The sequence below is a fragment of the Psilocybe cubensis genome, chromosome 9, assembly GCF_017499595.1.
Source record: "Psilocybe cubensis strain MGC-MH-2018 chromosome 9, whole genome shotgun sequence".
In the NCBI taxonomy this organism is placed as follows: domain Eukaryota; kingdom Fungi; phylum Basidiomycota; class Agaricomycetes; order Agaricales; family Agrocybaceae; genus Psilocybe; species Psilocybe cubensis.
The window spans coordinates 1,318,243-1,346,150 of NC_063007.1; the positions used below are offsets into that span (position 1 = coordinate 1,318,243).

At 47.3% G+C, this 27,908-nt stretch overlaps 7 protein-coding genes across 7 annotated transcripts; 3 read left to right on the forward strand and 4 right to left on the reverse strand.

Annotated features, from left to right (window-relative positions):
* Positions 1 to 3,345: 3,345 nt before the first annotated feature.
* Positions 3,346 to 7,885, forward strand: JR316_0009856 (uncharacterized protein; the record flags this gene model as incomplete). The annotated part of the gene is made up of 2 exons (XM_047895536.1): positions 3,346 to 3,963; positions 4,031 to 7,885. 2 exons carry the CDS (start codon positions 3,346 to 3,348, stop codon positions 7,883 to 7,885), a joined length of 4,473 nt encoding a protein of 1,490 aa, XP_047745255.1.
* Positions 7,886 to 9,635: 1,750 nt separating this feature from the next.
* On the forward strand, positions 9,636 to 12,262 carry JR316_0009857 (catalase A; the record flags this gene model as incomplete). The annotated part of the gene is made up of 9 exons (XM_047895537.1): positions 9,636 to 9,775; positions 9,831 to 10,089; positions 10,145 to 10,361; positions 10,412 to 10,447; positions 10,503 to 10,667; positions 10,719 to 11,059; positions 11,110 to 11,258; positions 11,308 to 11,963; positions 12,015 to 12,262. 9 exons carry the CDS (start codon positions 9,636 to 9,638, stop codon positions 12,260 to 12,262), a joined length of 2,211 nt encoding a protein of 736 aa, XP_047745256.1.
* Positions 12,263 to 12,697: 435 nt separating this feature from the next.
* On the forward strand, positions 12,698 to 14,487 carry JR316_0009858 (uncharacterized protein; the record flags this gene model as incomplete). The annotated part of the gene is made up of 4 exons (XM_047895538.1): positions 12,698 to 13,018; positions 13,073 to 13,570; positions 13,622 to 13,666; positions 13,738 to 14,487. 4 exons carry the CDS (start codon positions 12,698 to 12,700, stop codon positions 14,485 to 14,487), a joined length of 1,614 nt encoding a protein of 537 aa, XP_047745257.1.
* Positions 14,488 to 15,056: 569 nt separating this feature from the next.
* JR316_0009859 (UPF0187 protein) lies at positions 15,057 to 17,183 on the reverse strand (the record flags this gene model as incomplete). The annotated part of the gene is made up of 13 exons (XM_047895539.1): positions 15,057 to 15,219; positions 15,281 to 15,321; positions 15,374 to 15,426; positions 15,478 to 15,512; positions 15,567 to 15,661; positions 15,720 to 15,741; positions 15,801 to 15,951; positions 16,008 to 16,018; positions 16,079 to 16,530; positions 16,590 to 16,616; positions 16,674 to 16,772; positions 16,831 to 17,015; positions 17,072 to 17,183. 13 exons carry the CDS (start codon positions 17,181 to 17,183, stop codon positions 15,057 to 15,059), a joined length of 1,446 nt encoding a protein of 481 aa, XP_047745258.1.
* Positions 17,184 to 19,054: 1,871 nt separating this feature from the next.
* JR316_0009860 (Fimbrin) lies at positions 19,055 to 21,444 on the reverse strand (the record flags this gene model as incomplete). The annotated part of the gene is made up of 9 exons (XM_047895540.1): positions 19,055 to 19,093; positions 19,150 to 19,235; positions 19,305 to 19,564; positions 19,627 to 20,207; positions 20,259 to 20,385; positions 20,443 to 20,915; positions 20,969 to 21,109; positions 21,161 to 21,314; positions 21,368 to 21,444. The coding sequence occupies 9 exons, from the start codon at positions 21,442 to 21,444 to the stop codon at positions 19,055 to 19,057; spliced, it is 1,938 nt and encodes a 645-aa protein (XP_047745259.1).
* Positions 21,445 to 21,899: 455 nt separating this feature from the next.
* JR316_0009861 (uncharacterized protein) lies at positions 21,900 to 23,748 on the reverse strand (the record flags this gene model as incomplete). Its single annotated transcript, XM_047895541.1, has 9 exons — positions 21,900 to 21,915; positions 21,985 to 22,185; positions 22,239 to 22,250; positions 22,316 to 22,341; positions 22,400 to 22,598; positions 23,024 to 23,106; positions 23,212 to 23,227; positions 23,467 to 23,637; positions 23,696 to 23,748. The coding sequence occupies 9 exons, from the start codon at positions 23,746 to 23,748 to the stop codon at positions 21,900 to 21,902; spliced, it is 777 nt and encodes a 258-aa protein (XP_047745260.1).
* Positions 23,749 to 25,163: 1,415 nt separating this feature from the next.
* On the reverse strand, positions 25,164 to 26,087 carry JR316_0009862 (uncharacterized protein; the record flags this gene model as incomplete). Its single annotated transcript, XM_047895542.1, has 1 exon — positions 25,164 to 26,087. One exon carries the CDS (start codon positions 26,085 to 26,087, stop codon positions 25,164 to 25,166), a length of 924 nt encoding a protein of 307 aa, XP_047745261.1.
* Positions 26,088 to 27,908: the final 1,821 nt, after the last annotated feature.

Sequence of the window (27,908 nt, forward strand, 5' to 3'; positions counted from 1 at the left end):
GACTTCACGTTGCACGTTTGGGTAGTAATGAAGTTGAAAAGATGGAAGGCGGAAGTTGGATGTTGGACGTCGATACGTAGTACCTATACAGTAACATCTAGAAAAGCGTACAATAAGCTCTTGAGCTCTGACTGATGAGATAGATACAAGGTAGCAAACGCACACGTTGAAACTTCACTGACGAATTTGATGCAGATTCCAGATTCCATATTAGAATCCGAGGTATCTGTCCCTTTACGAAATGCCGTAGAGCACCCTGAAAAGTCAAAAGAGTCATGCGAAGTCTAATCTTCTAAAGCGCAAAGAAAGTCCAAGTTCTGACGACATCCTAGTGGAAGGATCAAAACACCTTATACCTTATGTATCGCGAACCACCCATCGACACCACCTGCCCATGCATCATGCACAAAACTCTTCACTTCAATTTCAACGCACACATAGACAAACCCTGATCTGCTCCCATGTCTGAATTACGAAGACACGAAGATAGCCAGCACCTGAATCGGATCAGACACACCCGGATCCCAAAGAGAAAAAAAAATCGGGAAGACATTCATGCACTCACCATGTATGCATTCATTTACAGGCCTCAAGCCTTGTGCATAAAAGGCACATCCTCATGTCCCCAAAAAATCTACAATTTCCAACGCGTGCTCGCTTCAAAAAAGTTTTTCTAATTCAAATTCAATCAGCGTGAGCCAGGGTCAAGCTGGGTCAAGACGCGTGCCCACTGCCGCCGGATTGCAGCGCCACGAGGCGTAGCGCGTTGCGCGTTGCATCTAACACGTTACCACACCTGCGTATGTGATGGAAAGATGGGGTAAGCACTAAGCGTGGACCGCTCACCGGAGAATATTAGATATTGTCGGCCGGAGAAAAATAAAGGAATATATGGGTAGGAAATATATTTGAGGGTAGGGTAGGTGTAGCCGGAGGGAAATTCGGGGAGATGGGGGAGGGTCGGAGGTCGCGCTGGCTCGTGCTGCTGATTCAGATTGGCTTAGCGTAGGTGTAGGCGTAGATGTAAGCGTAGGAGAGACTCCATCCTGACAGCGAGTATCAGTGGAAGATCTGTTTTGCAGTGAGTTGGGTAGTATGTATGTGGAGATGTAGTTCCATCTGGAAAATACCTTTCGTTTGTCGAAAGAACATGAGAGTACCATGGAGCAACCAAGGAGCGAGATGAAAGCCTTTCAGTAGAGTCACAATCTTTCACTGGCAGAAGGAGCGTTGACCGAAGCGAAACTTGAGTGTAGTGCAATGCTCACCTCGTAGCTGGTCATTTGACTCTGCGAGGACGTGTTTTACCTCGTGTATAATCCTAATAGAAGGATTCGAACAGACATACCTCATTTCGAAGCTTGTATATGCGGGTCACTTGATAGGAAATGGGCGTCTTCGGCCATGACTTTTGTTAGCAGTGGAAAAGGCAGGATCTAAAAGACTCCTGGCTCGGACAAGGTGGGAAGTATGAGAACATTCTTCTCCTCAAGGAAGATGGTCAAGCCGAAAGATACTCACTGAAAATGCCAGGCAACGGAAGGGAAAGGGTCGTAGGAATCGGCAATAAAAACGATCGTATGAGCCCACAAGTTTACCGCCGACACGGTTTATTTTGGGACACAGTCGAAGGCGAGGCAATGACGCGTGGACGCCCGTTCCGTTTATGTAGGAGGTTATACTGGACACACAGGGTGATTATTTGCGAAAGACTCTTTTTAAATTGACAGCTTGACCAGCGACTTATATCCACCGTATCATCGTACGCGGAGCGCAGCACTATGAATGGTTAACTTCGTACGGGTGTAAAGTGGTTGAAAGCGTTTTACCTTAAGCCTCGTTCGTGCTCTGAAGAACCGGCGATGTTGATAGATGCGATCGATAGGTGGAACGAGAAGTTTTTATGAGCGGGTAGAACGTGGGCGAAAGGAAATGGTACTCACTTTTCCGCAATCTGCCTGCCAATTCTATCCACCCGAACTCGTTCTGCTGGGTCTGGCGGCATAAAGTTATATGGGATGGCACGACACTGCTTCCCGTCGGCGAGCTGACTGATTTTGGTATGAAAGTGAGGTATGAACGCGTGAATATTAATTCCATCAGTGCAGGACACGCCACTTTTCTGGCCCGTGAATAACGCATAAACATTAGACTGAATCCATTGCGGTGCACAGTGCACTGCACGCAGCCTTGGTTCAAAACTGCGCAAGTAATCGACTTCATAATCGGATCCCTATAATGAAAAATTGGAGACTCGTTAGCGGGGTTGGTTGACAAAGGATAAAAAGAAATTGATAGTTAGAATGAAATCATCCGAAAGATGAATTATTCAAAGTAAATAATTATGACGCTCTCACCATGTGGTGAGCTTCCATTGCGATTCAGAGAAGCATCATCCTAACCGTGGAAAGGGTGTATCCTATCAGAGGCAAAAGTATGCTTGATATGGGTGCTTGGTCTGAGGCGCATCATGCACTCAATCCCATCGTATACCATTAATATCACGAATTCGGCCGATGTTGTTGACCTCAGAGTGAAATTAGTCTGTCGGCTGTTGAAGAAGATGCTGCGCGTCATTCAGGGCAGAGAGGTACGGCATAACACGTCTAAACCACGAGATAGACGCGCATGTTGTCGAGTCATAATACAACAACAAAGAGTAGACTTCTGTGTGTTTGTTTGTATCGCGCATATACTTACCCCATCCCGAAGAAGCTTGAGATGCGGTTTCAGATAGCAGTGATATGATACCGGAGTAGAAGCTTGACGGGGAGATGAAATGAAGTGCGCTCGAATTAATCCAGCTTGCCCGAAGTGCTTGAACAAGGTCAAGTGGACCCACTCCCTGAGTGGGACAACGACGGTACGTGACAAATAAGCGATATGTGTCCATCGTGGATCACCCTGACGAGCATGCGCAAGTCACAACCCAACAACGACCAGGACCATGTCGGGAACTCTCCCATCGATAGGGTATCCACAATGGAGATTCTCGCGAGGTGTTAGAGCTGATTGGCTCGAAATGGAACTGGGCAAAGGGTGGACCGACTATTCACACCGCGTGTCGACGACGTCGAACGGCGTATTCCACGGCGAGCTCCCGGTACACACCTACCAAAAACACTAACCCTTGACCACCAGCGGATCCATTACGGCGAAGGACCGGGATACAACTCGTACAATCTCCGAAATATAGGACTACAATCAGTTTTCGGCTGCCCGCCAGAAACACGAGGCACCCCGTTTTGTTCCCAACTTCTCTCCCTTTGCAACTTTTAGTACTGGCTTGTCAACGCTTTCTCCCGCTTTCTCCTTCTCTTTCTTGGTCCCCTTCTGCTTACAGCCATGGCTAACGTCCAACATCGCCCACTAGCATCCACATCCACCGCGTCGTCCAGCGACAAGGTCAGGAAACTATGGAAGGACTTCGAACGCACCATCCCAAACGGGCGCAACGTCATGGAGCACAAAGTCAGCGCAGCATTAGTCAAGGCAGAAGCAGAGTACCAGAAGATGCCCGATAAATCAAGAGTTCCAAACGAACAGCACGAAGAGATGAAGACTAATCTCTCAAAGAAGATCAGGCAGGCTTACTACGACGGCGTCGTCGCCCAGTGGCACACAAAGCTCTCACAGGCCGGACTCAAGGCGGAGGACTGGTCAGACATCACGCCAGAGGAGATGGAGACCGTTGCACAGGCTCTCGGTGGTGGAATTGACGCACACAGTGATGAAGACATGGTCGTAGTTCACCCAGCCGTGAACCCTGTGCCACAGACGCCCTTCCTAGCAGCATACGCTACCTCCCTCAACCAACGCCCCATTGCCCCATCTTTCTCAACCTCCACAAGAACCAGTAACGTCTCTACGGTATCCACTGCTTCATCTGCATCTAGTTATGCCGTTGTAAATCCGAGTGAATTCCACTCTGAAGAAGAGGACGACTACTTTTACAGTAATATCGTACGTTTCTCGTCTCCACATAGTTAAATTGTCATCTATACTCACCCACATAACCGCATTTCGTCAGGCCACATCTCATGAGACCTCAGGTTCAGAAGATGAAGATGGCCTTCCAACAACGTTCATCGCTCCCAGCCGCAATAACCACTTCGGTGGGTGGAGCAGCAGTGAATCATCCTTGCATAACTCCGTCGACAGCCTTTCCAATGTCCCCTACACTCGTCCTCCCGTCTCCAACATCATTCAAAACATGCCAGCAAACAGCCGCCCAATACCTGCCAGCAAACCCGCTTCGATCGCCCAGACCCCGAACGAAAATATCCATGCATCATCCTTCGCTTCTACTTCCTCTGGTGCCTCTCCGAAAACCAAAGTCCGGCAGACGTACATCGGCCCGCAGCTGGAGGATCCTAACGAGCCACTGTCGGAGGCGGACGACTTTGAACTGTTCAAAATGCAAACCCGTATGCAGAAAATCGTGGAATTCCACCGAGAAGCTGCCCTGGCTGAGATCCGGCTCTTCATCGAGATATACAAAGATCGAAAAGCGTCGGCCTCTGGTGGAACGGGTGTCTTGGGATTAGGAGACCGGAAGGATGTGTCGGCCCGTGTTATCGAGCACCAGAAACGGATGATGCAGCTGCAAAAGGAGAAAGAGGATGAACGGAAGACCACTGTCAAAGCCGAGCGCGCAAAACGCAGGTCGGAACTGCGCACTGGTGGGCGTCCGGGGCGGTCGAACACTATTGTGGCCCCCGTTCCTAGCGCTATGGTCAACCCAGCTTGGCTGACGAGCTTCCAGGAGAGCGTCTCGGCGCAGGTGGAGACGAACTTCGACTTTTCAAAAATAATCTCCGAGAACCCGGACGAGCGAGAGGGCAATGTCGAACAACTGCTGAAGAATATGTTCCCCAATTCGGACAATGCATCCATATCATACCCGACATCTGTTTCCTCAGCATCGAACAGTAGGTATAACCTAAACGCCACCCGGGATGGAGAGGAGTATGATTCTGACCCTGCTTCACCGTACGACTCTGGGCAGCGCTGGAATCCTAATTCTGGCATGGGTGTGGGCATGTCGTCAGCGTCCGCATCGGCTTCCAACAGCAACTCGAGCAGCCGGCAACCCAGTCGCACCCAAATGCAACCACAAAGGTATTCCTCCGCCTCCGCTGCAGCAGCCAATGTAGCTGCACAAAGTGCAATGCGGAAAGGCAAGGGCAAAGGGCGGCCGTCTCCATTTGGAGAGGACTCCGGGTCGGAATCTGACCCCAGTGACGATGATGATGATGACGGCACGCATGGGTCCCCCGCGGGTGTATCAAATGCAGGTGCCACTGGATTAGCCCGGTCCTTGAATGACGAGCTAGCCAACCAGCTGCATCAGGACTCAGTGTTCGCCGCCGCGGTGGCTCAGTATGGCGGGCTGGGTGCCGGCATTGGCATGGGCAGGACGTCGAACTCGAGCTCTCCCCCGATGCAATGGCAGCCTAGCAATTCAAACAGTTTGTATGAACAGCAACTCCAAGCGCTAATGCAGCAGAGTCAAGCACAATTGCAAGAGCAGCCTGTTTGGGGACGCGCGCCATCGGTGCAGCCTCAGTCTAGTATGTGGATGCCGAAGGAAGCCCGCGCGACGCCCGTTGCCAGTGGCTGGACAAGGAAGAGGACCGGAAGTATTTTGTCATCGGACGCCCCCAAAGCATCGTCCAGTCATTCAGGTACCCCATTGATGAGCGCATCCGACGCGTTTGGCTCTTCCCAAGTAGATATGTATGCTTCCGCATCTGCGGCATTTGGTCCTCATTTGGGTTCATCAACCTCCTCTTTTGCTCCTGCCTCTTCAATTTCGACAGCTGGAAAAGGCAAGAAGACGATGGCATCGTCTATGCTAGAGCAACAGCAGCAGGAACGTTACGCCTGGGAACAGGACGATCAGCAGACCCCATCCACAAAATCATTTGCCGCTGGCATCTTCTCTTCGTCTATCTCCAATGCGAAGGGCAAGAAACCTTCAGTGGAACCGCAGCAACAACAGCAACAGTCCATCTGGAATGAGCCACCCAAGCAGCAACAATCCATCTGGAATGAACCACCAAAGAAGGCAACCCCGCCATCTACGGCAGCGAACAGCAAACAATCTATCCCTACCCCTGCCCCTGCCCCTGCACCAGCGGCGGCTCCTGCCCCGTCTCCACCAGCACCCGCTGCCCCGCCTAAAGTCGAAAAAGTTGCCCCGGCTCCAGCTCCAGCTCCACCGGCGAAAAAGATGAACAAGAAGCAGCGTCAGGCTGCGATGAAGAAAGGTGGTGCTGCTGCCGCCGCCGCACTAGCTGCCGCTGCCGCCGAGGAAGCTGAAGCCGAAGCCGCTGCTGCTGCCGCCGCTCAGGCTGAACCCGAACCCGAACCTGAACCCGCCGTCGTGGAACCTCCCCCGCCACCACCGCAGCACCAGGAGCCTGCGTCTCTGATGTCTAAGATGATGCCTTCGATGGGCATGGGTCGTGCGCGCAAGGACTCCATTACATCCGCGTTTGGGTGGGAGGACAATGTTGTCACCACTCCCCGACCTGCGTCCAAGATTCCAGCGCACCTTCAACAGCACGAGGCGGCAGGCACGCCTCGCCCAGGGTTGCCAAAGAAGTTTGGTACATCTGATTCGGCGTCTGGGCTTGGGATGAATGCGAGTGGAACAGGCACGATTAAACCTTCGCAGTGGGGCGCTAGCGCAGGTGGCAGTGCCAGTAACAAGTCGATCTTCAATTTGTTTGGCGGGTCCGCGGCTCCCTCTACTGCATCTGCGGGAACCAGGCAGTCAGGCATGAGTTCATCGTTGTTCGGCAAAGGCGGTGCTCGTGTGCCAGGTGGATTTGACGTCGAGGATGATGATGGTGGTGGTGGTGGAGATGACGATGGCGGCGGCGGCGAGTACGAAGAAGAGCAAGAGGAGGTCGAGGAGGAGGAAGTGAGCCCGCAGGTACAGAAAGGGCCTGCCGCTTCGGTTTGGGGTTTGAAAACTGGCAAGGCATCGGCAACGGCTCAACAGCAACAAGTCCCACAGCAACAACCATTATCTGCGGCACAGAGATTCAGACGCATGTCCTCAGCACAGTCGAGCACACCTATAGTCAAGGTTGCCGCTCAAGCACCACCGGTACCAGCACCTGCACCTGCACCTGCGCCCGTAGCAGCACCAGCTCAACCGGCAGGTAAGAAGGGCGCACGTGCAAAGAAGAATGCCAAAGGCAAAAAGGCTACAGTCGAGGATGTCCCAGACGAGGAGGTGGACAATCGAGGTGGCAGCCTACCTGTCGATTCCTCTGCCCTGCTCCTTCCAGCTTCACCTTCACCAACAAAGGCTGCGCCGTCGAAAGTGATCCTCGAGCCCAAGCCCAGTGTGGCTCCTAGAATGTACAGTTCTATCATTGATTATGGTGATGGGGAGGAGGGAGAAGGAGAGGAGGAGGATGCTTACTTTTCCTCGTTTGCTGCCACGCCGTCGACTGCCCCTAGCTCACCACCCGACCCGTTTGGCGGTGACGATGCACGGCTGGCTGCAGCTATCAAAGAGCTCCAGGAAGGCACCTCAAAGATGTCGAAGCTTCTTGGAGGTGGTGGGGCGGGTGGGGGAAGTGGAGGGGCGTGGGGTATTTCAGCAGGAGAGAAGCGACAGCAACCGCAGCTAGGGCATGCTACATGGACACCCAGCGTCAGCGAAGCGGAACAAAACCCGTCAACCTTCCCTTTCGGATCTCGTTCAGGAGCAAAAGCTACCAGTACGCAGCAGCAAACACCTGTATGGGGTCAGATAGGTAGCAAGGACAAAGGCAAGAACAAAGCGACGGACTCGAACGAGGAGTCCATGAAAGGTCCTGTCCATAACATGAAACGAAACAAACCAGCCACGGGTTGGCTGTGAAAACGCACTTTTTTTTTTTTTTTTTTTATTTTCTCCTCATATTTTCAAAGATGGTTTTTCTTCTCCATGTATCACTCTCATCATCTTCCTCTTCAATATCCTTGTTCTTATATTCGCATTTCTTCGCTGTGTTGCATTGCTATTCGCTTTCGATTTCTTTATTGCCATTCTTCTTGCCCATAGACGTTACTCCAGATAGTGCCTGTTCTAATTTTCTGTCATGTACCAATACATCAATACATCTTCAATTTTCAACATACCTGGATTATCCTGTCGATGGGGGAGAAATATTAACGGTGCTATCAAACGGGGGGAATGTGTCAGTAGGGAGAACCAGAGAAAGAAGGAGGATGCTTTGCCTTTGAAATACGACTAGTCGTTGAATTCTATTCACAGCTGACAACGTGCAATTGGCACACCCCGGATTTTGAATTACCACCGAGCGAAAGAAGCTTCACGATGATGAAGATGTATACAAACACGCACAGTGCTTGAGAGTTTAGAATTCCGATATGACCACCTTGTCTTTAATGTGAGTTCATAAGCCTGCGATAAGGAGGAAAATAGCTACAGGGCGTACATCCGTGCTGATAATTCACATGTAGAATCAGATGGCAGGCATTCTTGACGAAGAGTTACATTTCCTCGAGGTACAGACTCAGTGGAGGAACCCTTTGATACGCAACGCAACTTCTTATCGAGTTTCTGTAGATTCGTCTTTGTGTGTGGCGCACCTCGGCTAGATACTGGCTGGCTATCTAGACGGGGAAAGACTAGCATCGAGGCATACACGAGGATAGCGACATATCTCGAAAACTATATTGATTGCTTGATGATCATACGGACACACGAGGTAGATCTCGTGAGCTCAAGTATGTGAATAGAAAATTCGGAGGGGATGTTTTAAGCACTAAATAATTCCCTTCATTGTAATGAAATGTCAATCATTCAGTTAGTGTGCGAGTTTGTAATCAGGGAGATCGAGAATCAAGCCCCCAGGTGAGGATGGATATGAGACTTAACTCCGATATATAAATTTACAGGAATCTATTTTATTACAGTACCTCTCAGTTAACGGGGCTTTTTCTGAGGATGTCTTTCAGAAAGTAAGTCTCTGACTCCTCGAACAAGGACAAATAAATATTACAAACATTGGAGTGCCACCTGTTCATATAGTTGAATTAATCAAACCAATTTATTTGTATATACTGAGTCCAGGAATCTCTGATATCATCACCGAATGCTCTAATGTGCAGCTTGTCCAAGTAAAAGTACGCTTCCAGTACAGCGTACTACTACCTAGCAATTATGCCCCCACAAAACTACATGGTTTTCGGCTAATTTTGACTGTCTGATTAGATTTGAGTGACTTCTCTTCCTATCACTTATAAGCTAAGTGGAAAGGTATACTAGATTCAATCTGACCAAATTAGGACTTAGAACTAGACCGACGCGTCCCGACGCGTGTTGGATTCTGGAAGAGTCCACGTGACATAATTTTCACTTTATTCGTTTCCCACACTCCAAGCCGTTTGAGTCTTGTCTTTCAATCTTGCACTCAACCACAACGCTGTCTCAAAGGTGCCAAAGATCCTCGAAGAGTCTTAGAAAATCGTTGATGGCGTCACATAATTCTCTTCAATCGTGGTGATTATACCAGACATTGTGGAAACCGCGACCTTTATTTCAAAGTTTTTGGTCAATGTAGCCTGCAGTGTTCTTCCTGAGCTCGTCCTTTCCCTGCACTACCATGCTTTCCGGCCTCAAAAAACATGTGGTGTCTAAAGATAACAACAAAGCCAAGGACCTTCGTGGGGAAACTGAATATATGACTGGCGCCTCTGGCCTCACAACAGATTTTGGCGTCAAAATAGCAGACGACGATAATTGGTCAGTCAATATGTTGCGATTTTTTCATGGCCGTCTAATGCCCCCTTTCCTTCAGGTTGAGGTTGTCCAACGCCGAAGACATTGGTCCATCATTGCTAGAAGATCATATTGGCAGGGAGAAGATTCATCGCTTCGATCATGAGCGCATTCCTGAACGGGTTATTCATGCTCGAGGCGCTGGTGCTCATGGTCATTTTCGTGTTTTCGACAACCGAGCTGCAAAGTGGACTTCGGCACCTGTGTTGACAGACCCTGCTCGTACAACCCCTATTTTCGTTAGGTTCAGCACCGTCCAGGGTTCTCGTGGCAGTGCGGCAAGTTGTCGCATTCCTTTGGCAGCTCACTGAAAGTAATACTTGTTGACTCTAGGATAGCGTTCGTGACGTGCGAGGTTTTGCGGTCAAGTTCTACACTGAGGAAGGGAATTGGGACCTTGTGGGCAACGACATCCCTGTCTTCTTTATTCAGGACGCCATCAAGTTTCCAGATCTTGTCCACGCCGTCAAACCGGAACCTCACAACGAGGTGCCCCAAGCTCAGAGCGCCCACAACAATTTTTGGGATTATGCTGGACTGCAACCTGAGTGTACGTTAATGATAATTTCCAGGAGATTGAATCTTACCACTTCACCGTAGCGGCTCATATGATTATGTGGGTCATGTCCGATAGAGGTGAGTAGTTCTTCGGTTTCTTGTTTAATGCAATCATAAACCTACCATTATTCAGGTATACCTCGGTCATACCGGATGATGCAGGGCTTTGGCGTCAACACGTACACCCTCATCAATGCGGAAAACAAACGAGTTTTTGTCAAATTTCATATGACACCCGAGCTTGGTGTCCATAGCTTTGTATGGGATGAAGCTTTGAAACTAGCTGGTCAGGATCCTGGTATGCAGCAGAGATTCCTCTCTATGCTTCACACATTCAATAATTTTATAGACTTTCACCGAAAGGATTTGAACGAAGCTATCGAAAGTGGGTGCCATCCGAAATGGACACTGGGTATACAAGTTATTGAGGAAAAAGACGAACATTCATTTGACTTCGACATTCTTGATGCAACAAAGATATGGCCGGAATCACTCGTCCCTGTTCAACCCATTGGCGAATTTTGTCTTGACCGAGTTGTTGAAGAGTACTTCCCTCAAACCGAGCAAGTGGCGTTTTGCACGAGTCATGTTGTTCCTGGTATAGGTTTCAGTGACGACCCTCTTCTCCAAGGCCGCAATTTCTCATACTTTGATACCCAAATTACTAGGCTGGGTATCAATTGGCAAGAGGTAAGTGTTGTCGTGTTGTCAAAAATTGCCGCTCGTTGAGCTGGTTATAGCTTCCCATCAATCGCCCCATATGCCCTGTTATGAACCATCATCGCGATGGCTCTTCTCGGCACCGTATCACTCCAGGTTCTATCAATTATTGGCCCAATCGAGAGAATATAGGACACCCAGTGTCGCCTCTCCAAGGAGGTTACGCAGAGTGTGTAATGCATTTGGTTTCCAAAGACGCATGGTTAACTTTTGCTCAGGTTCAACCAGAGGGTAGAAGGCATCAAGCAACGCGCCCGTGGTGCAAAGTTCCAGGAGCATTACAATCAGGCCCAATTGTTTTACAATTCTCTTTCCGACTATGAGAAGAGTCACCTTGTAGCTGCCTTGTCCTTCGAATTGGGGCACTGCGATGACCACCGTGTCTATGAGGGGTACACCAAGCTTCTCAACAACATCGATTTCGACTTAGCGAAGACTGTTGCGGAGAAGGTGAATGGCGTAGTACCCAACAAGCCGCTGCGCGTCAACGATGGCAAGACAGAGTCCACCCTTTCGCAGACTCATTTCGCATCCAAAAAACCCACCATCGCGACTAGGCGTGTCGCCATTCTCATCGCCGATGGGTTCAATATGGTCGAAGTTGAAGCCGTTCGCGCTGCTCTGAAAAGTGCGAAGGCCACTTCTTGGATCATCGGTCCGAGGCGCGGTAAGATTTCTTCGAAGGGAACTATCGTTTCAGGTGCCGGGATAGTTGCCGACCATTACTTTGAAGACCAAAGGTCCACGATGTTTGATGCTTTATACATTCCTTCTGGGCCTGAGCATGTTAAGTCACTCATGGTTAACGGGCGTGTCGTTCATTGGATTCGCGAGGCCTTTGGACACTGCAAAGTTATTGGTGCCATCGGCGAAGGTGTGTTCTACAATAACCTGACGAGCGAAATGCTGATGAAAAATCGTAAAGCTGTTGCGGCTTTGAACCACGCCCTCGAAATTCCCGAACTTCAATTATCGAAGTCAGAGACAGACCACGTTGTGTCTTCCTATGGTGTAGTTACTGCTGGGAAGTACGATGTCGCATCGGCAGCGGTGGACGTTCTTAAAATTGCTCCCGGCCCCAAGGGTTTTGTTTCGAATTTTGCGTATGAGATGAGCAAACATAGGTGCTATGCGCGTGAACTCGACGGTTTGACGAGTCAGGTTGCATACTAAAGCATTCACTAGAAATTATCCAGAAATCTCGTGTATTCATGGCAATTGACGGCAATTTCGTATGGCTTGCATTCCCTTAAAGCATTTGCTTTGCCCTACAGACGCATACCCGTAGTACCCCGCTCAACGGATCGTTTACTCCTATTTCAACACGGCACTGCAACTCATTTTGTGTATGATTAGGGTCAGCTGCTGATGCAATCAGGGAAAGAACTATCCTTAGTCCAGTGCGGGTGTAGATCACTCCAGGAATTGACTACCGATTGGTTCATTCCCCTGTCAACCGTCGGCATCTTGCCAGAAAACTTGCCTCCACACAAGTACACATGCACCGCGTATTCGTGTGGAATATTCCAGGACGCCCGCATCATAGATAGGGACTTTCAGGTTGACACCCCTTATCTACATTGAAGTCCCCTCTCACCTGCGCCCACAATGACTAGTATCAACGACTCACCCCGCGCTCACATTGCCTGGGGCAAATTTCTGGCCAAATACCAATACAAAGTGTCGACCCTGAGTAGCAACCATGACCGGTCTACTGGCAGACTTCATTCCCTTCCCCCGGAACTTCTGGAAAGCGCCCGAAATGAGTGGATTTCCGACCTGACAAAATCTGGATGTACGCCTTACGGCTGGCCGACTTTACCAGAGGAAATAGGGCAACTAGAGCAAGTGTTACAATGGCGATCATCGGAGATGTGGAACCATCTCATTGGACTCAAGTTAGGCGCCCGTGACTCTAAACAACAATCCGTGAGTTGCTTTAATACCAAGTCCCTCTTTCACACCTATATGCAATTGTAACAGACATTTCACGGTTCGTCGCATCATTCTTGGACCATGGAGAACGAAGGGCCAATGGGCAATACCAGTATTCACATGGACGCTACCGCCCCAACACGAACAGAACAGGAAGATTCTAACCTCGATCCCTCATCGAGGGTTATTGTCTTTTTACCTCGCCTTTATGGATTGTCCCCCAGTCTTTTCCATAGAATTTGGACCTCAGGAGACGAGTCTTCAGGTTTGAAAGATTATGCGTTACTGAAATGGCGAGCTCTCATGAAGGAATTCTACTCGATGGCCAAGCAGTACGGTGAACAAGTAGAGGATCTTCTCCGAAAAGTCAAGAACGTCCATGACGTCGAGAAACTACTTTTAGCATCCGATCATTACCATCAACAATTGGCCGATGGTGTGTATAGAGATTGGGAGCAGGCCATCAGCGAATGGTCAGAGGGATATGCGGAGAAGAAAGGAAGTATTTTGAATGGTGATATTGGAATTATGGGCCATGACCAGCAGGTGAGATTCGTTGCATTACTGGGCAGTGTACATGAACTAAGCCTTCCTTAGAATCATACCAAATTTGATATATCTGGTCCCCAGGAAAACACACAGGTTAGCATAAATTTATTTTAAACTTCAACGTTGATATACTATGTATGAACAAACGTTGGAATTTTTGGCAGGGAATGGAAACCAACCAAAGGTCCGTTTCAGTCGGCTCTTGGACTGCTTCAAGCGAAACTACATGTAGAGGAGAGCGTCGCTCTGTATGCCTTGTTGATACCTACGGTGATCTCTCTTCTCCCTCTTCTTCAGCATTGTCAACATTCCTTTCAAATACCAATGACATATTTACGAGCAAAACATTCTCCATGCCTTCAAATTCTAGACACCGCTCTGACTCACAGAGCGATTTGTCGGCACGAGCTACAAATCAACACGAAGAAGACCCACAAGATTTTGTGTTACCTCCCGATATTTCTGCGGAGATTGAAGCGGCATACGCACAAGCAGGCAAGCTACATGCGGAGAAAGTACGAATGATGGACGACGTATACTGTCGAATGGAAGAAGGGAGGATATCAGTCTCATGGAATACAGAGAATTACGAAGACTTACTAGGACAGTCATATGACACCGTGCTTGAAACCACCGAAAGTGATATGCAGGATCCGACAGAAGAAGACGAGTGGGATGAATCTAACACTAGTACGCCAGTACCCGGAAGCCCGGCGTTATCTTCGACACACTTGGAAAAAAATTGGTCACTATCTCCACTCCTCTCTGAGCTCAATCCCCTTGACACAATGCCAATGAATTCGCCATGGACAGCTTCTCCAAAGGTTAGAGAGCAGAACGGCGGGAGAGTAGAATTTCTTGGCCGACCCAATCAAAAATTAACCTGCCTCAGTGATGGGAGGGTCGGGCACTAGCATATTAATAAGAGTGACTTTAAAACATTAACATTTTAAGCCTTGCTGTCCTCAAGTTGAATGCGACTAGCATATTATTTAACCGAAGAGGATGCCGAATATCATACGACCCTGACGACAGCATGAAAAGCTTGTAAAGGAAATTTTGTAGGGTTCTAATCGGTTCAATGGTGACTTACTTACCTTGGAAATTACCACCCAGGACCAACATTTTGCTTGACCAAGTAAGTAAATGTAAATCAACATAGTAAACTCGCAATATATATCCGACAATCGACTGCAGCAGAAGGTTTTCCAAAAAATATATTTCCAAAATAATCCTAAAAATGACGTGTTTAGACTGAACACCGATCCACGGTGTGCAAAATTATAATAAGTTAGGGAGTGCATGTAGTATATATGAATATGTTGTGTCGTCAAAAACGTGGAAGTTTAGCAAAACCCAAGCCCTTTACTTTTTATCAGCCCTGATGGATGCCCAATAAGTCCCAAAAAGAGAAAGAACGGAGAGTAGAAGACCATGAATGGTCGCAATTTTGGTATTTAACCCGGCACATGAGCGACAGCATTCACTGGCGGCTGAGTGTGTTGACCTGTTTCCAGCCCTTTACGAGTGTGCGGCGCAGGCTGTCGAATCCTTGCATCGATGGCTCAGTTGGGTGAGTGTAGACGTCCCCAGTTGCAATGAGTTGTTGAGCGGTGCGGCGATCTGCCGGAGCGAAAGGTTGGTTCCTGATAGCAAAGGAGCGTCCGTCAGATGGGTTTAAGTAGCGAGAGGACTTCAAGAACTCACAAATTGCTGAACACAAAGTCGGATGGGCTTGGTGCGGTGTGCTAGACAGCAACGTGAGATTAAAGAGCACAGAGAGGGATCAATATTACGTACAGCAGTAATGAGATGTAATTCACGCTGAATAGCTTGGCAGAAGTAGTCAAGATCTGTAAAGGAAATGAGAAGTTGGGTAATAATAAACATCGATGGCTCCGTACCAAGATCGTTCAAATCATAGTTGAAGGGGTTTTCACTGGACGGTCGCGTTAGAATATATGTATCGTTAACGTGGGTAGAGATGGCTCACATTTCCTGACCGATCTCAAGGAAACCCAGCAAAAGGAAAGAAGCAAAAGCCGTCCCAGGGATTGTGATCCAAGTAAAGGCCTTTTCAATTTGGAACTAGAGGAAATAACAATTGTTATACGCAAGATCCACTTATTCGAGGGTTCATACTCACAGGAAGGAAAAATAAATAAAGCCTGCGAGAATACGAGGTGGTTACTGAAAGTCAATAAAAACCATAGAGACCTGTGCTCACCAGAGGGACATGCGGAGATGTGCCTGATATGCAAATGGCAAAGGAGTATTACAAATACGCTCAAGATTAGAAAGAGTATCCTGGAGAAGGGTAAGATTTGCAGTAACTCCGGTAGCTATGGCAGGCTGGAGTAGTCCATTGCGCATAGTCCCTATATCACACGAAGGTCAAACGACTACAATGAACTCGGTGATCATAACAACATACAGGCTGTATAACTGTTAAATAAGGCAAGAGTCATTAGCGCATTATTTTATCTATTAATGAAAGTCACTAACTTCGAAAGTGTAAGGATGATCTCCAATGGTATGTGACTTTCCACGTATTCGTTTTGGCGTCTTTTCTTGCCTCTGCCCTTAGGACGAGCCGATCGAGTAACCTTGCGGACGACCCATTTGAAAAATCGAAGGAGAGGAATGTAGTCGAGGATGGACGTCTCGGGGGGATTGCGAGCGGGTTTCAAAGGACGATCGCTCGCGACATCAGGGAATGCCTTCTCCGGGTCCGAAACACCGCTACTTCCCCGACGCGTGGAAGCCCGCGAGGACGAATCGGCGCCAAGCTCGGTAACAGGCGCGTTAGCATGCCGATGGTTGACGGATTCTTCTTCTTGCCAAAGAGGAAGCTTCTCGGACTCTACACCTTCCATACCACTTGGGTACTTTGGTAAGAAGCAGATCAGTGGGTAAAGGTCCTCGTAGTAAACACCAGGCTCATCACGCAAGAAGTGCTAGAAGTAAAGTCATCAGAAATTCTGCAGATTGATTGAGCTGCACATAAATTGCAAACCTTTACAGATACGGCGAAAGCGAGAATCTGTTCAAGACTCTTCATGAGAGAGAGAGGGAAAAAATCATGGTCAAGAAAGCGCACCAAGTTGATCATGGTTTTCTTCTCAATGATATTTTGAAGCTGAGTTGTCTCCGCTGCTGCACCTTTTCCCGTGCGGTCAACAGGAATATGTACCCAGATCTAAGTAAGAGCACAAAGGTTGGAACCACCAAAAGCCATAACGAAGCAGTGACTATACCTGCTGAGCAAGGTTACGCGATGCTGAGATGATATTTGTCCACATCTTTCTTCCATCTTGGTACCGTTCGTACGCTGACGATGTTCGGAAAGAGATAACCAGACCGAGAACTGTACCCAGAACGGTCAAGAGCTGATTTGAGATGCTGAGGTCTTTAGAGGTCTTTTCCGATACCAATACCACCACTGGAAAGACAAAACTAAGTACAAGTTTGCAGACTCTGACGATCACGAGCACTTACTAGTTGCTACGAGCGTAAAGAACGCAACTTCGGGCCAAATGTCATTGATGACGGTAGCTTGGAACTTTCTAGCAGTCCATGTACCACGAAAAAGTGGGTTTGACGAGACCATCGTGCCAGTAAGGCGAGTTGCCTATGAGATGTAGCGGAAGAAAACGTGAATATTAGAAATAAGAAAGGGAGTGTGTCCGAGGAGTAAAAGGAGGGGATATGCCACCGACCAAGGGTGATTATAAGGGAATGAGAACAAGCAGCTTCAGGGTAACGATGCGTTTCCATTGCTCAGGGGGCGTGCGACGCGAACCGCAAAATTATCGACAGCCGGTTGATGTCCGAGACGTCCTCCGGATGACATCAATTGCACTCGAGATTTTTGATAGTTTCCGCTCATTTGAACTGTACAGCCCTCAGACTGTGTATGATCTGTCACACGATCTATTTCAAACACTTTTTATTCGATGCCAGGTAGGGAGAAGTAAGTGTCGTGGACGCAGTTTTACCCATCGCTACTTGATTTTCGCCTGTTTGCCTCGAGGCTAAAGGAACAGCGCTCATCAGGCCCGTGATGCCTTTCAATGGAGCCCGTGATGAATGTCCCTGCGTGTGATTTGCCATTTCTGATTCTATCATGGGTTGATTTCATTCAAGAAGATAACGATGTGCCCTCGTTTTATGTATTGAGCGCCGAACGAGAAGAAAACGTTGTGTGCTTGGCGACAGAGGTATAATTACAGTTGCCTTGTGTGGACGAGAAATGGGCTTGGTCCTCCGAGTCATTCTCCGGTGTCATCGAGGTTTGAACGTAACAAGGTATCAATCAGTTTCGCATTTAAGATATACATAATCGCCCATACTATTAGCTAGTGTCATGCGGTGTCTTCATGCTCTTAGTCTGGACATGCTCTGGAAGTCAGCGGAAACTTTGCATGATTGACGGTTTCGATGCTATAAATAGACTTCGTCTTGGTTTTTTTCAGCCTTCGTACGACCTGCAAACATCCAAGAGATTCTTGGAAGCATGTGTCCTCGAAGGACGGTCCGGAACATAATCTGGAACATTATACAGTAGAATAGCGTGTCATAATGGTGGCACAACTAAGCTCAGGCTAATACACAAAGGGTGTTACGGTTGTCATCAGAATGTTCGTGTAGATTCAAGTCGCATAAATCAATGACTATTAATACCAAGGGAACAATAAAAAAAGAAAACTAACTATGTATGTTACAGTGTGCAAATCATGATGTGCAGCCACCGTTTGATCAGCATTTCAGTCTTCAAACTGATATGATTCGAATACAACCTCTCTCAAGTAGGGCAAGTCGTTCCACACGAGGCTTAAAATATTGAATGATGCACTTTCACCAACACCACTTTAACCAAGGAAGCAACTTTTGGAGTATATAGATGATAAAGGTCGGACTGAAGAACATTCCGTAGGTCCCATTATTTACGTTTCAATTAACGTTAAACATCTCTAAGTATGTGTTTCTCACAGAAAATTCTCCTCATCCGCTATAAAAAGACAAGGTTCGCAGCACACAGTTGTTGACATCGAACTCCACATTCAAGTAAGTAAAAACTTCCACGGTTGACAAGTCGGAGTGATCATAAGATCCTCTAGTTCTAACCCGCTGCTATTAAAGATGCGTAAGTGAACACCGGAGCGCAAAGGTGGATGGGTCGAAGTAACTACTTGCTAGACATGGCTTGATTTCATTTCGTTTATGAGTGTGGCGCATACCTGAGAAGTTCCAAACATAGCTATGCATCGTTCGCCATGCCCACGCAGCTGGCAATGGTTTAGCCTAAGAAGAAGAAGGAAAACATTGAAAAAAAATGATGGAGCGATATTCAAAAATTGACATCCCAAATTCACAGTCCATTAAGAAAAATTACGATATGTAATCAGAGTCACAGCACCTGCAATCTTCACCACTTGTAGTCTTGTACACTTAAGATTTAAACTTCGGGTACGCTTTAAATCAAGCGATGCTCATTAAGCTTCCAACAAACGTGAGGAGCTGGGAAGCAGGACATTAATTTCCTGTCCGACGATAGACATAATAGGGGAGCTTACCAGTCGAGGGCGAACATCTACAATATCCTCCGGAACCAAGAAGATCAAGGCGTTCATCTTCCTTGCAATTGAAATAGCAAGTTTGGCTAGAAGGATGGGACAGGCACATGTCATGATTAATTATCAGTGGAGTAAATTTGACAGAAAAGACATACCGTTCTGCCTCCTCTCCTCATAATCTCCGTCCTCGGCTACGCTGATGACCAGGTTGGGATCCACGATACCTGGCCTAATGGCATCCAGTAAATCCAAGAAGAAAAGTCCAGTGGATATAGATGGGTCCTTGAACGAGCGAATGGGCCGCACGCTAGGCTTCGCTTTCTGTGCGGTGGTGTTAGCCCACTTAAGGATATCCTGGTCTGTAAGGGGTCGACCAGTCTTAGAAAGCGAAGACAAGGTCTTCGTAATATTCATTCTAGAATGCGTTTGTATTAAATCAGTATCCATGACTTCAGGCTAAAGCCTAAACCAACGTACCGCATAAGCTGCCAGACGAGTCCTAAAACAAGCTTCTTCTGACCGTCGACGATATCTGCTCCTTGAATGCCCACCAGATGCAAACCATTTTGCTTTCCGAGGTCCACAACGTAGTTGGTGTTCTCAACCATTTTAAATCTCGACAGCGTGCTCTGGTTAGGAGTGACACCAATATCAGCTGCGTCCTCATCGTCCTCTCCTCCTGCGCTAATGTGCGGCGCAGGTGCACCCTCCTTTGGCTTGGAAACGCGTCTCCAGATCACACTTCCCGGGAGTATTTTGTCAAATGCTTGCAAAATGATCAACCCGTCCTTCAAGTTTTCAAATAGGTTGAAAACCCCAGGCTCTACACCAAGCGAGTTCAGCCAAAGGGTGAACACACGCGCTTCGCGCTCTCCTTCCGCATCGAAATCCTCCACCTGACCGTAATCCTTAGCTTCTTGCTCATCCAATGGTTCAAGGCCAGGATGTGTGTTGAAGAGATTGGCAACAAAAGCAAGATTTAGACGAGGATTACCCGACACAAGCGATGATGGTGTCAAGTACTTTCTGCATCCAATTTTGTCGGCATTTTGCAGAACCTGTTAATTTTGTGAGTAACGAATGTGGATTAACACGGGAACGTCACATACTTGTTCTGCGCGCGTGCGGAGATCACGAGTCTGTAGTGGGGCACGAGAGCACTGATCCGGCTTCAGCTGGTTGAGAAGCACTGTGTAGTTCTCTCCGTCTGAGACATCGCGGCTGAAGTTGTTCACCCTGCCAAGAATGTATGAGACCCTATTGATGCTTCTGAAAGCAAGAAAAATAACTTACCTGCGATTCCACCCGGCTGCTTTCAAGTGGTAGTTGAACCAGCGAAGAAGAATCTGATCCGGGGTGAGGCGCAAAAGATCATCGATGGTCTCTCCGTCTTCGCACAATCGGTAAAGTTCGGGATGAAGTTTGATGTCGACCTGGGCAAGCAATCCGCGACGGATGATCTGCCAAATGAGACCAAGAATAAGATGTTCGCGGCCCTCTGATATATCTGATGATCCAATGTTAACGACGGAACAGCCGATACCCTTCGCAGAAGTGATGACGATATTGTTGTTTTCTGTGATCTGGAATGCGTTAAGCGGCTTTCGTGGGGTTGGCTTGTTGAGGACACGCGTATCGATTGTGTCGGGCACGGAATCATTGAGGAGTTTACAGAGGATCAGACCGTCCTTGCATTCATCGAAAAGTTGCATCGTGTCTGTAGGAATGGGATATCTATCTCCAATGTCTGGATCATTTTCGATGACCTCCAGAGGATGTGAATACAGGCCAGAGACACAAGTAAAAAGCTTGGACGTACAAGATTGATGTGATTCGTGAACTCCGCACGCTCATCCTCGTTGATAGTATGACTGACGTTGGCATTGGATCCTTGAACTGTTACTTTTCCGGCCTTTGTGGTAATAGCAGCTTTCTGCTGCGACCGTAGTTTGACATTCAACTGCGGATCTGGTCAACGTTGTCACTCCGAACAAGGGTTACCGACGCGCACCTCAACCCAGTCGTCCAATTCCACCTTCCCACTGGCATCGACGCTTACATGCTTCAGAGTTTCGCGCGCAACATCGTATGACTGTCCACTCGATTGCAACGCATGCAGCACCGCGCTCTTGTCTACCCGTCCAGGGGTATCCGTATGGAGTGCACTGTGTCATCACGATGAGCCAATGATCTCACTTCCCCAACCCAACATACGCACTTGAAGCGGTTGACAAGGTCATACATCTCATCTCGAGAGACCTCGGGAAACTTTTTCTGTAATTTGAGGGCTTCCATGGTGAGTAATTAGGTGCAGTTAGGAAAACGGAGGGGTAAGTTCAAGAAAGGGATTGACGGACCCTGATCTTATCTGGGCGTTGAGTGGCTGTGCTTCATTTGTCATGCCTAGCACTTGGCCTTGTGCCGCAGTGAGCAGCAATCGACTCAGGACCTAAATGCGCTGCGGAAATTGTTGCTACTATCTGAAAACATTTCTAACAGACATACTGCGTGGAAACATAGCTTCAGTATTTTGACTTGCTGACTACCGCCATTCAAAGGATGCTAATGAGATTGAACGGTGAATCAACTATTCATGGCCCCACATCATGTCTGACTTCATTGAAAAACATAAATGCCGTGAGTATAAAAAAAGTACAAGTCATAACACCAGTTAATAAAGATACAAGGACGCAAAAGCGGTTAATAAGTTATGGAAGGATATTCCCAATAAATTAAAGTTTCAGCGAACACTAAGCTGGATTATCCCTAGTAAAGGATGACATACACGGTCATACAGAATTTTTGACATACAGACCATACGTAAAGCAAACTTACCTTTCAACCACAGCTTCTTCACTCCTACTGACAATAACAAAGTCACTGACTGTGGACGTAGTTGGAAGATGCGACGTTGTGGCCAATTCGTCATTTGTATACATAATATCCCTTGGCCAAGAGATAGGAAGTGCAGTCCCGTCTTTACTCAGAGCAGATCGTAAAGACAGTGTAAGTCGGGTGATCATGATGGAAGTTAGTCTGCAATATTTATTAGAGAATTACCCTGTACTGAATGTGCCATAAACGCTCACAGCATGCTTGGTCTTTAAAATCAAGGAAGATATCAGCACTTCCATGCTCATTGCTTCAGGCGGAAGACGTTACGCACTGTGCATTTATCAACTTAATGCCTCGCTGTTGCCCCATGTTATTCAGAAATATTGAAAATTGTTGTGATATGACGCTTACGTACCCGACCAGTGAGGGAGCATACCATCCATACAATATTTCCTGACAAAATGACCAAGAAGTAGAATGCGCCGTCTCTTAGAATCGTTCTTAAAAGGGAGGCAGTGGGAAGTTTTATTTGGCTGAAATTGACGGTACGGCAGATGGTGAAGATGAAGACGGTAAAATCGAAGAAAATTGAGACCCCAAGGTAAGCAGTATCCCTAATAACGATTAGTACATGATGGAAATGGATACACCAAACAGTTATCATGATGATGGATCATACATCTTCGGTTGTGAATAAAGAATGCAAACTTGGTCATAAAATTAGAAGTCAATGTTTGGACGTATCAATGATAGGAAATACTCACCGTGGTAGGGATCACCTAGGCCAGAGGGCGTTTTCAGAGCTGAAAATAACAGGTTGACCACGCGATGCTGATTTCATTATGGGGCTCGAGCAAACCTGGATTTGTTCCCGGGCGTGATATAGCATAGAAAACCACGCAACATTGCACCACCATCATACTACCCAAAAATGCAACCGGCACTCGACTGCGATTAGCAAGGGCGTACATACTGTACATTAATGGTACAAATCCCTTGATTTAAAAGGCTTACAACGCTCGAAAACGAAATGTCGTACCGTAGGACCAATACAGCTTCCGCAGGTAACACAATGAGCAATGTCTGAATCCACTCGACGATTGCAAATCGATTGCAGCTGCTCTAATGCATCAGACCTTGTTATACTTCGACCACGAAAAATCGATACATACACCTTGAACATATCAGAACATGAAATATGATGTCATCGGTTGAAAGAAAACGCACCTCAGCCGTCCAAAGACTTGAGAAATACGCTAGATAAAAAATGGCGCATGTGTTAGACCAAGCAGGAAGGCATGATTAGTCTAATTGGAACACACCTGAAAGAGTAATTATGCAAAATGCCATGGGTACATATCGATTCTGGTTCTTGGTTAGACACATAGTTGGAACATTGAGAAGTTCTCCTCAAACCCACAATGATGTACAGGTAGAAAACTGATAGGTTCACAGTCTGTTAGTCTCCACAGACATGCATACGTTGTTTTCATACCCAAAGACCTATTCCCTTTCCAGATGGTCTCTATCTCCTGCCGAATAGTCAAGCAATAATCATATGCAAGTAACGCGGCCATCCCAACATAGTATCGCTGATCGGGGGATTCAGAAACGATAAGGAACGAAACCAAAGCTATTACCTTAAACGCGAGGCTAAAGAAGACCAGTTAGACCTTAAGAACTACAAATGGAAGTAAATAGACATGCGTACAGGTCATATCCAAGAGTGACGATATCAGGACTTAGTGGAATATTAGGGTCCATGGCGAAGAAGTTATTGCCTCCCTGCCAGGACGGCAATTGTCTGGGTGCTCCCCCAGAACCAAGGACAGAAACGATTAGAGGGAAGATAAAAGGTCGACGGGGAGAAGAAATCGGAGCATCAGCGGACCCAGGCATTTAAAGATGTTCATTCAACCCAACATCCGTCTAAGTATACTGCGACCACTCTCCACCCGATTGGTGACAGGGTTTCTCACCGATGGGTGTCTAATGAGCGGATAAATTGTGAATTGAGATACCCTTAGACCTGGCACACCTAAAAAAGTATGTGGCGCGATGGAACATCTGCCTGATTTGTCCCTGGCGATTGAGTCGTGCAATGGGCAGCACGGTCGTTATCATCGCCTCCCTGATTGATTTCAAAGTTCCCTCGTGCCATCAGTTTAAAATAGAGCATGCGCTTCAATAGGACCTGTCCAAGGAGGGAAGGCAACTTGCCCGACCTATAATATCTCAGTGTTAGCCATGCTATTAAGTCAGGAATTCGACGAATGTGCATCACCATGAGACAAGGAAGATTTATGTATGAGAGATAAAGAAATGTCCATGGGTAACCAATGGACGGGTGTGACGTTTGGTGTCCTATATTTGACCTTGTGCTCGGTGCTGCGAGCCCTCATCCTCGGTACCGAGTTACTGTACCACACGCCTGATATTTTTGTCTTGGACGTCATTGTAAATGCTCATGACTTTCCGTTGGTGTCCTTCATGTCGCTTTGGGATGGATATATGAACACCTCTGAGACGTCGTGCCTATGTCAATGAGTCAATCATTCATCCAGAATTGAAGTTCGCTAGGTCGAGAGCTCCGGGTAGTGGTAATCAGCTAATATACAGAATATTTACCTTTTTGACGAGAGAATGAGAAAAGCAAAACAATGCGAGGATACAGCTGCCAGCTGGCGGCGGGTGTTGAAGACAATGATTACTTACACATCAATTACACATCGCCACCAAGGTTTGGGTGATGCCATCATGTGACAGAAGTGACTATCGTGACTGTGAGGTAACGGTAGTGTCGTCCTGGCACACGGAGAGTTTGGGATAGCGAAGCTTGAGCACACAATAGACAGGTAAAGGGTGTTCGTTGTTCACTGGGGTTCTACAGTAAAAACAAGCCTGTATTTATACTGTAGGACTATTGGGCTAATGTAATCATGGTCCGAATAAAGCAACAGAGCCAAGGGGAAATGGGGGAGATGAATAAGACAGATCATGGCCGAAGGTGAAGTAATCTAATCAGCTTGGAGGTGTCGACGGAATGGGAATGGAGTCGAACAGATAAGATAATGACAAAAAGGGAAGGTGAGGAAGGTGGGAAAAGTTCAGAATGTCACATACGCCCTCCGGGTATTGTTGAAGCAATGCCCGAATAAACAATAGAGAGAAATTGATGATTAAGGAAGGGTGGGGTTCGAAGGTCCGGCCTGGGAAGCAGAGGAATTGTTGGAAGGAGTATTGCGGTTGTTGCGAGAATAGCGAGGCTTAGCGCCCGTGGGATCTTGACGGCGCTTGAAGTTGCGTTGGTGAAAATATTGGTCGTTTCGCTTACGGCGCGCGGTTTCGGCAGACGCGGAGAGCAATAGCATATCGTTAAAGAGGCGTCCGGCACCATGAGAGGTGTTGAGTAACGTGGGATCAACATCGGGCAGAGCGCGCGAGTTACGAGAGGTTGGAGTCGGTTTGGGATGAATGGACTGTGCAACACGAGGGACGGGCAAGGTGAAGAGTTCTAGGGTGATGGGGACACCATCTGTAACGTAGCGGCGGGTAGTATCGTTCCAAAACGCGAATCGCTCGGGTCCTACGGCGTATAGATTGAATAACTGGGATATTGTAGGGTATCCGTAAGGAATATATGATAATGCAACAGTGGGATCGGTTTGAGCACGGAGCTTGCGGTCGTAGGCGCAAAAAATTGAGAGTAATTTGGTGGTAATAGCTTGTTGGGCGTCGAACTCGGTAAAGCCGACCGTCGGTTCAAAGAAAACGAATCGATTTTTGGCAATGCGACGGACACCGGGATGAGGGATGGTAGGCAGCGACGGGAAGGATAACCCATCAGTGACAGTGGTGGGGAGCGCAATGGGTCCGACAGTGTTTTCAGCGACCGCAGGCGCGGCCGGCGGGGTGACTACAGCATTAGAGGCGGCGTCGTTGGTTGGGTTTGCAGGAGGAGCGACGACGGGAGTAGGGTTGGAAGTAGTAGACGAAGAGAGGGCATGGTTGAAGAATAGATCGATGTTGAAATTAGGGTCAGATAGGTTGGAGATGTTGGGTGCGAGGTTGGAAAAGGAGTCCGAGGAAGAAGAAGTGTCCATGGTGTTATCAGAAGTTGAAGTCATTTCGATGGAAGTGATAGGATCAATAGAAGTGGGGGATAATTTTAGAAAAGAAGGAGCGAAAATGGGTGAGGTATTTATAAGTTTTTGAAGAAGAATGAAAATGTACCGAATGCAAAAACACTTGAGGGTCGTTGGTCATAGGTTTGCCGCGCCCCTTCGGTAGTTGGGATACTTTGTCAACACCGAGAAGTTCCAGATATGCCTTGAGAGCAGGTAAGTCAGCGATTCTTTCATAGTGAAGCCAGGTAATGTCACCCGACTTCCATTCAATTTCAAAGAATGAGTCTTCACCCGATCCGAAATGCGATTTGATGCTCTCAATCGCCCATTCGGTTCCAGGTGCGTCAATCGAGCTAATTTGCTCATCCAGTCTTCCAGGGAATAGCCGGTCGTCATTTGCATGGTGTATCCGCAATAAGGATGCATGGAATACATCGTGTACGCCTCTTTGTTTAAGGGAACTGGAAAGGTCTAGTTTATACGATTGATTACCATAATCCTTCAATATTTTGTATGGGCCAATATATTTGGGTATCAGCTTTCGTGCCAACCCTTTAGGAAAGGAGATATTTTTAGTGGATAGGTAGACAAGATCTCCTTCCACAAATGGCGATAGCTGACGCTTTCTATTTGCGTCCCGAGTTTGTTTGACTCGGGCTGCTAGAAGGTTATCATGTGCAGACATGATGGCCAACTTCTTTTGTAGAGCAAAATTCCGAACGGATGGATACTCAGATTTATCCGCTGAGTTCCATATCATGGGCCGAGGCATTTGCCCGTTGTTTAGGAAAAAAGGTGCAAATCCAGTGCTCTCGGATCTGGCAGAGTTAATTGCAAACTCAATTGCAGGTAGCTTTGATACCCAATCGGTTTGTTTATTATTTACGCACTGTCTGAGCATCTGATTAATAGTTCTATTAGCTCTCTCAGTTGATCCGTCTGTCTGAGGATGGTAAGCACTTGACATTTTCAGTTTAGTGCCCATTAATTGATTCAGATGAGTCCAGAATACACTGGTGAACCACACGTCTCGATCACTAATAATATTGCGAGGTAACCCGTGTAGTTTATACACATGTTCAAATACTAATTCTGCAATTTGTCTTGCGGTGTAATTTGTCCTACTAGGAATCAAATGTACCATCGCCGTTAAGAGACAAATTACAACAGTGATAGAGTCATATGAGCTATCTCGATTCCTTGACTCCGGCAAAGGACCGATAAAGTCGATCCCGATTGATTCCCAAGGTGTTCCGGGTACGGGTAACGGATTCAATAAACCATATGGTTTTTGATTGCTAGGTTTACTCATTTTACAGGTAGAACAAGTTTCACAGTAAGCTTTGGTATCTGATACTATGTCTTTCCACCATACTTGTTGCTTTAGGTAGTCAACAGTTTTGGTTGCTCCAAGGTGAGCTAGCAGAGAGTGGGCTTCTGCTATGATTATTTCTCTTATGCTTCTTCCCTTAGTTATAATCCTGGGAATACAGAGTAATGATTTATCTTTCTCCTTCAGAAATATTAGACCATTGTTTACTTCAAAGTTCCTGAATTCCTTAGGGTCTTTGAATATCTGCCCAAAGAAGGAGTCAGTGGCATACTGATCCCGTATCTCCTCAACGATGTCAAAACCGTTCACCGTTGACGACGCTAAGTCCAACAGACTTGGCGGTTCTTGGCTCTCGGCATCGTGATCCGTACCGGGTAGGTCCGTTGGTTGTTCTAAATTAGGGACATCGTTTTCCGAATGGGTTACTTCGGTCTTTTTTCGTGCTGGTAATCTGATTACCAGTT